Consider the following 15,350-nt stretch of genomic DNA (forward strand, 5'->3'; position numbering starts at 1 on the left):
GACCACCTTTGAAGACAGAAAGACTCCATGGTGTCCCCTGATAATGGCGTATGGGTGGAAAGGACGACACTGAAAAACGCTGTTGCTCAATTTTCACCTAAAACTGGCTTCTGTATCCTATCACCCTGTCTGCTGACTCTGCACGATGTTTCCCTTCCTTGTTGAGAGCTTATGAAGCAGTGTGGATGGGTGGGGGAAGGAAGGAATGTTGTTCTCTCAAGACACTTTCAAAAGACTGAGTTTCAGAATGTGACCAAAAATAGACTAACTCCCTCCACAGGAATCTTTAGGTTACTTTCATTTTGGGGCAAATAAAAATCACTCCTCAGCTTTCTGACCTTAGAATGTCTAATCTTTAAAACAGACAGTTGACCTTCCTTCTCCGAGTGGGTTCAGATCTCAAGGAGCATGTGGTGTCATTAAAGGGGCCCAGCTGGGTACACATTGGAGCGGGGGGTGGTTTCAAGCCCCAAAGGTTACTACTCCCTTTGGCCAGCTCCTGCTTATCCCAGATTATTGGAACTTTGTCGAAAGGCACACCAAAGCCATTCTGAGTGCCAGAGCTCTGCAAGGGAAGATGGTAGAACAGTAATACAATCTGTGAATTTCAGGCGCTTTGATCTTATTGCCCCCAGGAAGCACTGGGAAGATGGTTAGACAGGGTCACTGCTGCACAGACCTGCTGATGGACGTGGACCAGTGGTCAGTGGAGGACTGGAGGGAGATGAACTCAGAGCTGTTCTCATCAGTAACACCCACCCCCCTTCCCTAGAATTTCAGAGTGCATGGATAGTGAAGCCGAGACAGTCATGCAGCTCCGAAATGAGCTGAGAGACAAGGAGATGAAGCTGACAGACATCCGCCTAGAAGCCCTCAGCTCCGCACACCAGCTCGACCAGCTCCGGGAGGCCATGAACAGGATGCAGGTGAGCCCGGGAGCATGGGCTGGGCCCAAGGCTGTCTGGGGAGGGAGTGGCAGGAGGCTGCTCTCCGCCAAGCTAGGGCTGCAGACCATTGCAGCCCTCTGCTTTCCTAGCCTCTTTCTCTCTTTTCTCTTTCTTTTCCAAAGCAGCAAGGCTCCTCCTCTTTTCATGTCCTCCCAGATATTGCCCAAAGATGAGTCTTTTCAAGGTGTAGGAGGAACCATGCGTCTCCCCTTTGTGTAACTTTCAGTGGCTCTGCTATTGGCTCTTGCAAGTTTGTTTATTTATTTTTGAGAGAGAGCGAGCTGGGGAGGGGCAGAGAGAGGAAGAGAAAGGATCCCAAGCAGGCTCCGCACTGCCAGCACAGAGCCTGACATGGGGCTCGAACTCACAAACCGTGAGATCATGACCTGAGCCAAAACCAAGAGCCAGATGCTCAGTCTACTGAGCCACCCAGGCGCCCCCCTTTTTGCTCATAATCTACTACCCACCTATTCACAGTTCCACTTTCCAGACTCAACTCAATGGCCAGAGGGAGCCCCTGCTCCCTTTGGCTGCCCAGGGATTTCTGTTTCATCTAGTTCCCTCCACAAGGATCTCTTTCTGCACATCTGAATTGGACCCTTTCCTCAAAGTTGAGCCTCTTACTCTGCAAAGTTTTCCCAGGCCCTGCATTCTGGAAGCGTTAGTGCCCTCGTCTGAATTCCTCTAGATTTGTTCTTACAACCCCTTGCCTTCCATCATGGATTGGAAGGCATTTGGGTCTTTTAGCTATTTTTTTTTTTTTGCATCCCTTTCTCAGGCTGTAGCACCCATGCTTTGCACATAGTAGGGTTTTCTCTAAATATTCATAAAAATGAAAGAGCCCTGTGGGCTCTGCCGAATGGGACCTCACTGGAGGACAGCATTTTCCAAAGGGGGTTCCATGGAACACTCATTCCAGGAGAGGCTCAGCGAAAGGAGAACTCCTTGATCAACTGTGTTGAGGGTTGCTACACATTGTGTGCCCCTCTGAGCTCCCCAGTGCAGAGGAGTTCATAAAGCCTCTGAGTCCTGCAGGAAAGACACCTGTCAAGCCCAGAGTCACTCAAACCTCTTAGATTGTAGGCCCCTTGTTCACTTAGGACTCGGGCAGCAGACTCTGGGAAACATTTGAGTTCTTTTCAGAGGCCATCTCTCCGAAAGGATGGCTCTTGCCCTGCCAGACAGGTCTTGTATATATGCAAACAGCAACCACAGCCGAATCTCTCTGGCGGTGTGACTGACGTCCTCGGCTGGGATACCCACTTGATCCCTGCAGGGAACCTTCCGATTCCTCCTCCAGAATAAGGCTCGTCCGCGTTACCTCCACCTAGTAAGTGAACCTCACCCTTACTCTTCGCAGAGTGAGATAGAGAAGCTGAAAGCTGAGAACGACCGGCTAAAGTCGGAGTCTCAAGGCAGCGGGTGCAGCCGGGCGCCCTCCCAGGTGTCGCTCTCCGCCTCCCCTAGGCAGTCCATGGGCCTCTCCCAGCACAGCTTGAACCTCACCGAGTCAACCAGCCTGGGTGAGTGGCATCACGGGACTGGGGGCAGGTCGGGGCCTGCAGCTGGCACTCCACTCTCCAAGCAAGAGCCCCGAGATAAGCAGGTGAACAGATTAAATGGAGAGGCAACAGGCGTGTGTGCACTTGGGGTGTGTGTGTGTGTCTGGGTGTGCGTCTGCTACCAACATGAGCCCAGCCGTTAGACTGCTGTCATGCTTTGCTCCAGTGCCCCGAATTCTCCAAGCCACATGCTTGGATCCTCTCGTCCACCATGTTGAGTTCTGTTTGATCCATTTGAAGAGGCTGTGACCTGCAAGCCGAATGCTGCATAGAAATCCCATGGTAGCAGGTCCCAGTTGGGGCAATGGCTTGGTGTACGTACGGTCTTCCCGCCTTCAGGATGGATTCCAGGCCGGCACCGTAACTAGCCAACACGATCTAGGTTTTCTTTGTAAGCATATTGAGGCTGACGCTTTGATTTCTTACCCATGATGCTGCGTTGCTGTCGTTTTGGTTGAGCCTCTGCCTCGCACTTCCATTTGGCAAGGTACATCGTCAGCCTGCTGGCTCCTCGGTCGGTCCACCATTGGTTTCTGTGGTTGCATTCTCCATTCCGCCCTCCCCCCTTCCCCGCACCCCGACACCTGGTTTGTCCCGCTGCCGTGCGGACAAGCAGCGGGGGTGTCAGGAAGCCGGCTTTGCTGTCCCCATGTGCCTAAGGCTGTTGATGTTTTCCATTCGCAGACATGTTGCTGGATGACACTGGTGAATGCTCGGCTCGGAAGGAAGGAGGCAGGCATGTTAAGATAGTTGTCAGCTTTCAGGAGGAAATGAAGTGGAAGGAGGTTAGTTGGATCCCTTTCCCTGCTCTGCTTGTCCCTTCCCCCAGGTAGAACTACCTAGCTTAGTGATGTCATCGTCAAACCGGATCACCTCAGCACCTGAGGTGATCTGGAAATACTACTAACCCCTTCCTTCACTAACCATAATCCCCAGCAGCATCTTGACACAATTAAAGGGAGCAAACAGCTCTTCCCTCCCTCTCGTGTTTGCAAAGTCTAATAAAGGGTACTAAAAATATTCCCCTGCTGCCTTTCCACGGAACCAACTAAACGCTGCCGTCAGTCAGAAATGGCCTTTCTGGGGTCATGTGTTCCTAAAGCACTTCTGAGGCAGCTAAGCACCGTGAGCACAGAAGGCACAGAAGCAAACTGACCAATCCCAGCTGACCCGAGAGCACCAGTTTTGCCCGGTGTTCAGAGACTGCGGAGAACATGGGAGACTGAGGTGGCCCGGTGACACACGTGGCTAAAAGTGAAGCCAGTGGGGCGTCCTGACTCCCCGAAGCTGAGGAATCTCAGTTTTCTGAGGAGTTTCTGTTCTCTTCCAGAGTCTGAGGAGGCCACACCCGTACTAGGGACTATTTTGGGGTAGGGGTGGGGGTTGACAAAGTTCATTTTTAGTCACTGATTAAATCCAAATGACCACCTCATATAAGTGGAGAAAGACTTCACAAGTTGCTATTTCAAGTCCTCTTCAGTATTTTGTTGGATGTTTCTTAGCATTCTCGCCAACACACTATTTGTACTCTCGAGTGCTAGGGAACCCACAGTGCCCACCGAAACAAAGCGTGTGCGGCCAGACTTTCTTTGCCAGAGGATTCCACTGTGTGCCTGGCCCTTGAGTCTTACGGGAGGGGATAGCCCCAGAGTTTGGAGCTGCCAGTGATTTTCTCATCATCTAGCCTAAAAAAGATCCAATACATATAAAGAGCTCCATTTTCAGAGCTTGACTAGTGATAGGACTATCAGGGGAAAATCCATTCTTGGAACATTCTTATAAAAAAAAAAAAAATCAGGGGATACCTGTGGATTTGCATCATTCTCGTGGTCCTCAACATGAACAGGTAAATTGTACATTTCACAAAAGCTTGAGTCCCTCTTAAAAATTGGATCACCACAGCATCCAGATGAAGTTGGTTGACCAGATGATGTCACCTCAGTTTACAACTGAGAAACATAATGCCTGAGCATCACTTACTTAAGATTACAAGGGAGCTGGGGAGGCCAGATCTTCTCACTGCAAGGCCGGTGCTCTTTTCTCTGCTGATTTTGCTTAATTGCCCCATGTGCCACTGTCCCCACCCCCTGCTGCCACCCTCATATTTCTGTATCCTTATGAGCATGTCAGATCTAAGATTTTAAAATCCAACCAAACGGAATGTTCTATTAGTTTTTGTTATTGTTGTGATTAGCCCTCACCATGCAGAGCCCTGTGCACACAAATTCAAAAGAAATAGAAAAAGAGTATTTTTTTATGAACTTCCCAGAGTTTTGTTTTCTGAATCGAGTATGTTTTAATTAGCAGAAAAGCAATACACGTTCTTAAAAAGAAGACAAAAATTGAACATACTCTATCCTGAGGGAGTTTAAGATTTGGCAAGGAGACAAACTTGACTTACAAATAAGACATAGATACCTAAAAATAAACAAGTATAGAAGATATCAATATATAAGTTACGTACGGAACCACTGAAGCATGTCAGCTCTGAGCCTGGTGGATTAATCATTGAAGGCTTCTTAGAAGAGGTGAGTTTGCAAGCAAAGTTTGGAAAGGGAGAGATGGCAGATAGGAGAGGGGAAAGCATTCCAGGCAAGGGATGTGATCTACGCACCTATACAAGGTATACCTTTGGTAGAAGGTCCTAGATTCCAGAGAGGAGATCCTCTTTTCCTGACCCACGGATTGGTATTTTTGCAGTGGTGCGGGGAAAGATTTAAGACCATGGCATTCGATCTAAGTTGTAATCTGGTGTTAAAACAAATAGGACTTTTATTTCCCTCTCAAACCATTGGTGGAGTTCTAAGGCAATCTGAGTCCTTGCTAACGTGTGTCAAAAAAGATTCACCTGTTTTTCCCCTGCATACATTTCCTTACCCTTAGGATTCCAGACCACACCTCTTTCTTATTGGCTGCATTGGAGTTAGTGGCAAGACGAAGTGGGATGTGCTCGATGGGGTGGTTAGACGACTCTTCAAAGTAAGTGTCTAAGAAGACAGCTGCAGTAGTCTGCCTGAAGTGGGTGCCCGGGCTCAGGGAGGGAAGGGGCGGTTTGTGTCCTGAACCTGGCCACTTCTTGGGCCTGCTCCCCACCCCATCCTTGTGTTGCTGGGACTTGTCCCCTGGCACTCAAGTAATAGGAAAATGGTAAGTACAGACTGATGATTGACCACACTGTTCTCAGATACCCTTGGCAGTGATTGGCCGGCCAGCGAGGGTCATCTCCCCAGCCTTGATCAAGTATTTGAGCCTCTTGTGGTGAGCTGCTTATGTTCAAATTCTCCCTTCACCTTAGAAGCGTGTCCTGTTGAATACGCTTTGGAGTGAGTGCCCTGTGACCAAAGCTAAAACGTCAAATTTCCATTCTTCATTTCGGGAGGATTTGACCTGACTTGCCCAGTATCCTTGCCAACACTGCAGAGTCTGTGATCTGTGCTTCATGTAACATTAACATCTCATCAGTGGCCAGAGTCAAAGATGTTGGCATAGTTATTTTTGTAGTTGTTCTACTGGAGTGGGTGGGTGTTTGTCACAGGAGAGATAACTAATGAGTCCTGAAGTGAACCTTCAATCACAAGGTGGTTTTGGAAGAAGCTTTTCATACATGTTTTTTCTATCGTTCTGAAGTGAGTCAGCAATCCTATGTGTTCATTAATCATATCCCCTGAGCAATAATGGTAACCTATATTTTTGGTGCTAGAGGTCATGCTAACATAACCCCAATTTATCTTCAGGCCTGTGAGGAAGGTCCTATTAGTTTCCCACTTAAAGAGGAGGAAAGTGAGGGTCAGATCACGTTACTTGCCCAAGGTCGTGGACCTAGAAGTCAGCCATGTTGGTCTAATTGAGCTGGTCTGACTTCAAAACCTGACTTAACTAGTATACTCCAGTCTTTTTCTAGCATCTGGTTTCAGGTGGTTTCACACATAGGAACTTCTGTTCTCTGACCAGAGATCATTCCCCATCTTGGCAGGCTGCAGAAATGTGACTGGGCAAGAGATGTGAATGGCTGAGGGCAACCCACTCCTGCTGCCTAGAGCCAAAACCTTAATTCTGCTGATGGGCAGTCGGGACATCCTTGGATCAAAATGACCAACAGTTTGGGCTGAAAAGAGCCTGTTGGGGCATCATATGTGAGGAAATGAGACCATTAAAGGTAGAGAGGCCTGTTACCAGTATTTCACATCAAGTCATTGTCCAGCCACCACCTAGCCCACGGACCTTTGGTCCAAGTTCACTGACCTAAAACCTTTTGGTCACTCACCTCAGAGGGAACACCTTCCAAATTAAACCCAACTTTTCCTGTTTAAAGATCAGGAGCTGTTTTTTTTCTTGCAGCCCCGGGGCGTGTTCCCTTTGTCATCGGTGTAGTCTTTGCTCTTAGCCAAGGAAAGGGGCCAGTGGAGGGATTTCTTGTCAGAATTACTTTCTCGTGCATTTTCCAGCACTATTCACAGGCCCTGGCACCTTAAGGACTTCAGCTGAACTGACACAACGCAGCCTAAGTTTTCCTTGCTTGGTTCATCCAGACTAAACGTTCACGATTGTGTTAGGGCTCCCCCCACATCACTAACCAAATAAATCTGTACTTTAAGAGGCCTGTGATACTTGGGAATCATCCCCATGGAAAGCCAGCTCTTCTCACCTCGTTCCACAGCTCGATTTCAACCCAGGCGTCAACTGAGAAAGAAAATGACCATAAATCACCCAAGGAAAACATGAGTCATGGGCAGATTCTAGCCACATCTTTGATAGGGTCTTGATTTTATTCTTCCCAGGAGTACATCATTCACGTCGACCCCGTGAGTCAGCTGGGGCTGAATTCAGATAGCGTTCTGGGCTACAGCATTGGGGAAATCAAGCGCAGCCACACCTCGGAGACCCCCGAGCTTCTTCCCTGTGGCTATCTGGTCGGAGAGAACACGACCATCTCCGTGACTGTCAAAGGTAACTCGGCCGATTGTGGAGGTCGGAGTTTTCAAGAATTGAGCTTTTGTCTTGTGACTTGGCAAAACATGGTTGGAAACCATGGCCACAGTTTTGTTTGCACATGTGTGTTGGGGGGGGGGGGCGGTTGGTTTCTCCTCCCCCACCCCCGCCCCACTGCAACCGCAGTCATTCTTACCTAAGCAAGTTGAACGGTTTTTAGCTTTTTCAACCACCACCGGAAACAAACACTTTTAGTTTATTGCCGAAATTATATAACAAAACGTCCCATTAGCCTTCTGACTCTAAGATGATGGAATCTTAATAACCCTGCTGAAGTGGGGCTCCACCAATACCAGTGGACTCCTCTTGCCAGCTAGCCTTGGACATGGTCCCATTCTATGGATGGGAGCCACAATCTGTTCTAGAGGTATTGCTCAGAGCACTCTGATGAAATTTCTGAAGCTCTTGCCCACACACAGTGCTGCTGGTGCTTCCGATTGCCTCATCACCTGGGGATGTTAAGCCCCAGGCCAAAGTGTATTCCATGGAACTCTAGGCCCACAAAGTATCTTGTGGGGGGAAAAAACAGTGTCATGGCCAAATAAGTCTAGAATACTACATCATTATACCCATTTGGATGTAGGGGCAGAAAGAGAAGAATGTGCTGGTGCACTGACTCTATAACTTAATACACTAACTCTTGCCATTAAAAAGGCTGTTTGATCCAGTCTGACACAAATGTATTTGAGTGCAACCCCCTTTTTTCCCTGTATTTTATGAACCCACAAAGAATAGATTAATAAACAGTATATGAGGCTCAGCATTCAGGTTGTCCCATTTCTTAATTCCCTGGAAGGCACAGCTCTTGACTGGAGTTTTAACAGTGCACTTTTGGGGTGGTTTGATGCAAGCTTTGTTTCCTGGTTGCAAGGTTTTCCAGAAGCACCTCACCATTCCTTATCAGCAAAAATCTATATGCTTGCTCTGACGATGGCGAGCTGTCTGTTACCACTCCTTGAGCCTCACCCACAACCTTCTTATCTGGCTAGTGAGCAAAATTGCACAAATGTGGTCTCAGGCTGTAAGTGACAGAAACCTACCCCAAACTAGCTTTATCAAAAAAGGAAACGCACCTGGAAAATCCTGGAATACGCTTCAAACACTGCTTGATCCAGGTATCCCAAGAGTGCCATCAGAACCAGACCCACCTCAGCCTTGCGTATTATCTGAGTTCTCTGCATGTGGCTGCTAAAATGGCCCTGGTAGCCCTGATAAATCCTTCTGGCTTGGGATTCACCAAGAAAGAGAATGTCCTTCTGGAAAGGTATGACAGAAAATCCTTACAGGTGATTCTGGCCCACCTGGGTCAAATGGCCATCACTGAGCCAGTTATTATGACCAGGGAGATGGTTTGGCCCAGCCTGGCCCCACATTCGCCCCTTGGTGGCTGAAGGTGCTGGGTCGGCCCCTCTTGAACCACCTTGAACAAGCCCCCCATGAGAAAGACGAGTCCTGCTATAAGGGGCAGGAGGAGGGGGGACCAGGCACACCGAAACAACGCTTCAAGGAAAGCCTCTTATGTCACCGGTTCAAGCCGTGTCTCATCCACGCTGGTGAGCACACGTCGTCACTTGTAGGCGACAGCTACAGGCATTGAGGGGTGAAAGAAGTGATCCACTGCAGAGACCAGACCTCTGCACAGACAGTGACAAGGCGGTCTGCCGCAGTGGAACGTGCCACCCCACCACGGAGCCCAGTCTGCCACTGTCAGCACACCAGGTTGTTCAGCATCTCGAGGCATCAGCTCAGGTTTATTTATTTAATTTACTTTTATTTTTTAGAGAGAGAGTATGAACAAAGGAGAGAGGCAGAAGGAGAGAGAGAGAGAGAGAGAGAGAGAATATCAAGCAGGCTTCATGCTCAGAGCAGAGCCCAATGTGGGGCCCAATCCTACAACCCTGGGATCATGACCTGAGCCAAAATCAAGAGTCAGACGTTCACCCGACTGAGCCACCCAGGTGCCCCAGCTCAGGTTCATTTTTAAGTGACACCTGACTCTTCTGTTTTCTGGTGGTGCTTGAAACTTACGCCTTCAAGGCATGATAAACCACGCAAGGGTTTGAGCCAAGAGGTCCGTGGGCTGTGGATGCTCCACCTAAGTGGTACCAGAGGCAGGGATGTGACTGAGCATGCCTGAAGTGAGTTCATCTGCAGAACAGTCACTCCCAGGGGGTTTTAGGGCAAAAGACCAAAAGAGCAGCCTATATGTAGAGAGAGTTGTTTTTGTGGGTTTTTTCCTCCCTTACTATTAAGTTTAGACGAGAGACCTTACACTCTGCACTTCGCATCAAGTTTGAGCCAGTATAGACTACACTGAACTCAGTACCAGGAAAGTCTCGGGCCTATACCCAGAAGCCAAGTCATTCAGGAACCTCTACCTTGGTCATTCTGGAATAGTCTCTTGCATTTAGTGACTGTTCTCGGTTAGGGGAGGATTAGAGACAAGCATATAAATGCATTTGAGGGGCCTGTTTGCAGTGAATTATTATGTGGAAGGAAGATGCTATTATAAAATCGAGTAAATGGGGGAACCTGCCTGGCTCAGTCGGTAGAGCATGTAATTCTTGTCACAGGTTGTGAGTTCAAGCCCCACACTGAGTGTAGAGATTACTTAAAAATAAAATCTTTAAAAAATAAAATAAGAAAGAATAAATGCTCTTCTTTTTTTTTTCACATACGTATACTGGTTTTCTTGAGGTGAGTTTTAACAGAATTACCTTAGGTTTCAGACAGGTAACCTTGGATGGACCTTCTTTTGAGAATGGTATCAAGACAATAACTCTTTTTAAAAAGCCAACAGCCCTGATTGGTGGAGATGTCTCAGGTGGGAGAAGGGAAGAATGCATTTCCTCTTGACTTTGAGACTCAGAGGTCTTAGCATTTAGCCTTTGCCTGCCGATCATCATATCCCCGAATCAAATTGCATTTCTTTGTTTTAAAGATGAAAGTGTTGCTGCCTTTGTGGCGTATGTGAGTGTGGGCAGCAGTGGCACGCGGGAACAAACAGGGTGACAGGGCAACCCCTGGGGTCCTGGCAGACACGGGAGACCCAGGTTTGGTTTGGGCAAACCCCAGTGGGTAAATCCAGACAGGCAAGCAGAGCCCAGTCTTAGGAACTCTGCAGAGGACAGACGGGGGCCCAAGGGCCCGGGTGTTAAAGCTGAGTCTGCGTCCAGCCAGGGGCTGGAGCACGTGGTACTCGTGATCAGGGAGCAACGGCCACTTGTGCCCAGCCTGCCACGTACCTGGGTGGGCAGCGGTCTCCAGACGAGTGGCCGCCACGGAAAAAGATAGGCTGTCCCAGGTGGCAAGTGCAGAGCTTCCCCGGGGCTTCAGATGCTTCCCGTCCCTCTCCAACGCAGGGCTCGCGGAGAACAGCCTGGACTCGCTGGTGTTCGAATCCCTGATCCCCAAGCCCATCCTGCAGCGCTACGTCTCCCTGCTGGTGGAGCACCGGCGGATCATCCTCTCCGGCCCCAGCGGCACCGGGAAAACCTACCTGGCCAACCGGCTGTCCGAGTACCTGGTGCTTCGGGAGGGACGGGAGCTGACAGACGGCGTCATCGCCACCTTCAACGTGGACCACAAGTCCAGCAAGGTGAGAAGGTCATCCAGAGGCTGCTGTTTGGCCCTTTCAGAAATGTTGATGCAGAGTGCCTAGATGGCTCAGTCGGTTAGGCGTCCGACTTCGGCTCAGGTCGTGATCTCGCGGGTCGAGCCCCGCATCGGGCTCTGTGCTGACAGGAGCCTAGAGCCTGCTTCTGATTCTCATTCTCTCTCTCTCTCTCTCTCTCTCTCTCTCTCTCTCTCTCTCTCTCTGCTCCTCTCCTGCTTATGCTCTGTCTCTCTCAAAACGAAATAAACATTAAAAAAAAAAAAAAAGAACTGTTAATGCCACTGCCACCCTGATGGGAAAGCAGCATTTCCTCTGTGTTCTCCCTTGGTGGTTATGAAAGCCTGGTGAAGGAAGTCACGGTGGGGGAGCAGAAAGGAAGGCTTTCATCCACAACTTCAGTGAAGAGCGTCATCTGTAAGGCGAGCTGGCTCATTCCTCACTCATCCGCTATGAGCCGCGTTTGAAGCTCAGTGTTAATAGGTCTTTAGGTTCGCCCCCAATGCATCTATTGTAGTTTACCAAGAACTTGTCACTTGCCATCTCGGTGCTGTCGTTTCTCCCAAATGTAGCCTCTTCAGGAACAGCAATGACACTAATAATAACAACAGCTCACATCACACACTGCTTGCCATGACCAACAAACTGACTGCCTTACAGCAGTATCCTCACAGGAGAAGTTGTTGTTACCTTGGTATCACAGAAGAGGAACCTGAGGCTTGAGGCAGGTGGCCATGTGCCTAGGACCCCTTGAATGGTACAGGGCAGTGGACTAGGGCTCAAGTCGGAGTCTTAGACTCTAGAGCTAGTAGATGGGCTCAATCCTGCTTCATGGGGACCAGTGGAGATGTTTAGACCTAGGCCCGGGTGAGGGTTGGGAAATGTTTTCTCAAACTTGATCACTGTTCAACACAGTGGGAGGTGATGGATGGTTCGCTCTGGCTGGCCCTGAGTCAAAGGTGATTGGGAAATGACTCTTCTGCCTTGAATCACCTGGCATGCTCAAAGATGTAGATTCCTAGACCTCATTCCCAGATGATTGCTTTCGGTAGGTTGAATGGGAACCAACTGGCCAGGAGATTGTGCCAGCTCAGTCTCTTCCTCCTCCTCTTCCTCCCCTGACACACATCCCTAACCCTAGCTGTGCTGGGCTGTATACCAGCTCCAGATCAAGCCAGTCCCCCTTGTGTTCTCCACAGTTCAGTTCAGAGCTTACCCTTTCCACCAGATATCCCGGGGCTTCCCGTACATGTAGACCCCCTGCCCCTGCACTGTTGGTTTTCTGTCTGTGATGGCACCAGTCAGCAGTGCTTACTTCTGTGGGGATGGCTCCTTTGCTATATTGATTCATCGAGGGCTTCTATGTAAACAGCTCTCAAGCAAGTGCAAGCTTACTGGAGGGTGGGCATGATAAGCAATATCAAGAAGAATGACAATACTTCTAGGAAAGTGTCAGAGCAGAGACAAAACTATGCCTGGGCACCCCATGGTGCTGTGCTCCTGCCCCAGGCGGAAGGAATTCTGTTACCTGGTGAATTCCAGGAGTCTGGACCCAGGCCTTCCCCACCCCCTGCCCAGCCCAGTGCTGTGCAGTAGATGGGCACGCAACACTTGTTCACCGCACGGCCTCCTGAAAGGCCTTTGCAACTGCGTTGACCTGGGCAAAGTGAAGGCTCCGAGTATGTGCATCTTTCCAGGATGCGTTCACCCACTTATTCTTTACCTGGCTTCCACAGGAATTGCGCCAGTACCTGTCCAACCTTGCTGACCAATGCACCAGCGAGAACAACGCTGCGGACATGCCCCTCGTCATCATCCTGGACAACCTGCATCACGTCAGCTCCCTGGGCGAGATCTTCAATGGGCTGCTCAACTGCAAGGACCATAAATGGTAAAGGCCAGTTCTGGGCCTCCTGGCCCCCAGGAAGCCGGTGGCCACATGATGTGTGCTGCGTGGGCACCGTGCTCACGTGGGGGTTGGGGGGGGGTTTGGGGGGGGGCAACCAGCCACCTGCCTGGACACTCGGACAACACGGGCTTCTGTGAGCACCTGCTCTGGCTTGGCTTCGAGTCACAGAGCCTTCTTTTCCTTCCTGTCCCCCGCAGCCCTTACATAATTGGCACAATGAACCAGGCTACCTCTTCTACCCCCAACCTGCAGCTTCACCACAACTTCAGGTAAGGGATCGCTTTTCGAGGGCCAGCACTGGGTTGGGCGTCGTGCTGGGGATCCTCCCCAGCCTCACTCATTTAATTCTCATGGTAGCCTCACTAGTTTATCTTGCTGGTGGGGAGACTGGGGCTGAGAGAATTGATTAGTGTGAGGTCACACAGCTGGCCTGTGGAAGAGCGGAGACAGGAGCCCAGGTCTCCCCGACTCTCCTCCCCGGGGGTGGCAGTGTCATGATGGCAGCTCTGGGCTTGCGTCCCCTGTGCGTTTCTTGCGACGCGTCTCTCCATCCCTAGTGAACTTGAGCAACGGAAGCTCTTGCTTATGAATGTCCCCTCGTCGCTGGGTCTGTGGGCCTGTGAGTCCCCCGTGAGTCCCTCTGCCCCAGCGCTGTAGTAGGGGGCCGTCCCTGTGGGGGTGCAGGAGGGGCTGTCCAGATCAGTCGTGCAAGGTTGTGTTGCTGCTTGCCTGGGCCCTTATGTGCGGCTGAGAAGCCGCTCTGGCGCGACCCCCCGCCTCCCTTACACTGGCGGCACTGCACGCATCCTAGAGGGCGATCTGTTGGAAGTGGACCTGCATCGTAACCGTCAGAAATGGCGATGCCCCCGGGCCTGACATCATGGCCACCTTTGCACCCAGGCTGTCCTGTCCCGTCCACGCTTTCTCCTCCTGCCCCCGGCACCACCCCGTCTCCCAATACACCGCTGCGATCATTTTGTGGCCAGTGGGCCTGCCTGCAGCTTGGCTCCCTGCAGGCAATCTCCTGTGCCAGCGGCATCCGAGTGAGCATTCTAGAATTCAAATCTGAACATAAAGCCCTTGTGCTTAAAGTCCTTCAGGGGCTCCCCATTGGCTCCAGAATGGAATCAGACTCCTTAGGTGGGCTGGTCAAGTCTAAACACTGAATTACACTGGTTGCTCTGAATCTCTGGCAGTTTCCCACACACCCCACGTACGTGTGCAGATGGTGCAGCATGGCCTGCGGCCCCCACCCCAGCCCCCTTCTGGTCTCAGACATCCCCTCCTCTGAGAAGCCTTTCCTAATTCTCCAGGTTTCATTATGTCTCATTCCTCTGTTTGCTTCTCTGCTTCCTCCGCTGGGCTGTGTGCTTCTAGGGAACAGGGACTTAGTTTCTTAGTCTTGGTTATAGTTCCAGAGGCTGACACAGGGCCTGACTTCCAACACAAGAGGCAGCAGCCTTGGTGGTTAGAGCCCAGACACTGGGGCAGGACTGTCCTAGTTCTAATCTTAGCCCTTCTATTAACTAGCTGTTTGATCTCGGACAAGTTGTGCAACCTGTCTATGCCTCAGCATATCTGTCTGTGAAATGGGGATGGCAGTCATAGGGCTGCTGTAATGAATTGGGAGTTCATGTGTGTCCAGCATTAGAGCAGTGTTTGTTGTATAGTGAGGCCTGTCCTATTAACATAGACACTCTCCAGATCTAATGAGCTTTGACTGGGGAGGCTGGTGTCGTTTTTATCAGTCATCATCATTGAAAATTATCACTGACTTTCCTCCAGGTGGGTGCTTTGTGCCAACCACACAGAGCCCGTGAAGGGCTTCCTTGGCCGGTTCCTAAGGCGGAAGCTCATGGAAACAGAGATCAGTGGGCGGGTACGGAATGTGGAGCTGGTAAAAATCATTGACTGGATTCCCAAGGTCTGGCATCACCTCAACCGCTTCCTGGAGGCTCACAGCTCCTCGGATGTTACCATAGGTAGGTGGGAGGCTGGTCAGGGGCAGGTGGGTGGCCTGGCTGGGGGACAGGCACTGCTCCTGGAGCTCTGGTGTTCTCAGATGAGCGTACTCAGGACCTTGGCCAGGAGAGCACTTTGCAGGCACAAGTCAGCTGGACATTGCACTGTCCATATGGATGAGAAGGGGACAGAGGGACAGTCACAGCCCGAGGCAGACCCTAGACTGGTAGTCATCTGCGTCCGGTGCTATGTCTCCACCGCCCCGCCAACTCGGCCCAGTGCACTAGGGCTGATCAGCAGCAGAGAGGGGCATCCAGCCTTGGCCATTGCCAAAACTCCTGGCTCAGCCAAGAGCCCCCACGACAAGG

The 15,350-nt window shown here is 50.5% G+C and overlaps 1 protein-coding gene across 2 annotated transcripts in view; it reads left to right on the forward strand.

Annotated features, from left to right (window-relative positions):
* The window catches only part of NAV2 (neuron navigator 2), a 324,049-nt gene that overhangs the window by 298,762 nt on the left and 9,937 nt on the right, over positions 1 to 15,350 (forward strand). For both annotated transcript variants that reach the window (XM_042904228.1, XM_042904227.1), the window contains 9 exons: positions 773 to 926; positions 2,308 to 2,470; positions 3,194 to 3,294; positions 5,393 to 5,488; positions 7,288 to 7,456; positions 10,861 to 11,096; positions 12,848 to 13,002; positions 13,218 to 13,289; positions 14,806 to 15,002. In XM_042904228.1, the coding sequence (XP_042760162.1) occupies positions 773 to 926; positions 2,308 to 2,470; positions 3,194 to 3,294; positions 5,393 to 5,488; positions 7,288 to 7,456; positions 10,861 to 11,096; positions 12,848 to 13,002; positions 13,218 to 13,289; positions 14,806 to 15,002 (1,343 nt within the window). The remainder of the gene's footprint in view (positions 1 to 772; positions 927 to 2,307; positions 2,471 to 3,193; positions 3,295 to 5,392; positions 5,489 to 7,287; positions 7,457 to 10,860; positions 11,097 to 12,847; positions 13,003 to 13,217; positions 13,290 to 14,805; positions 15,003 to 15,350) is intronic.

The sequence above is a fragment of the Panthera leo genome, chromosome D1, assembly GCF_018350215.1.
Source record: "Panthera leo isolate Ple1 chromosome D1, P.leo_Ple1_pat1.1, whole genome shotgun sequence".
In the NCBI taxonomy this organism is placed as follows: domain Eukaryota; kingdom Metazoa; phylum Chordata; class Mammalia; order Carnivora; family Felidae; genus Panthera; species Panthera leo.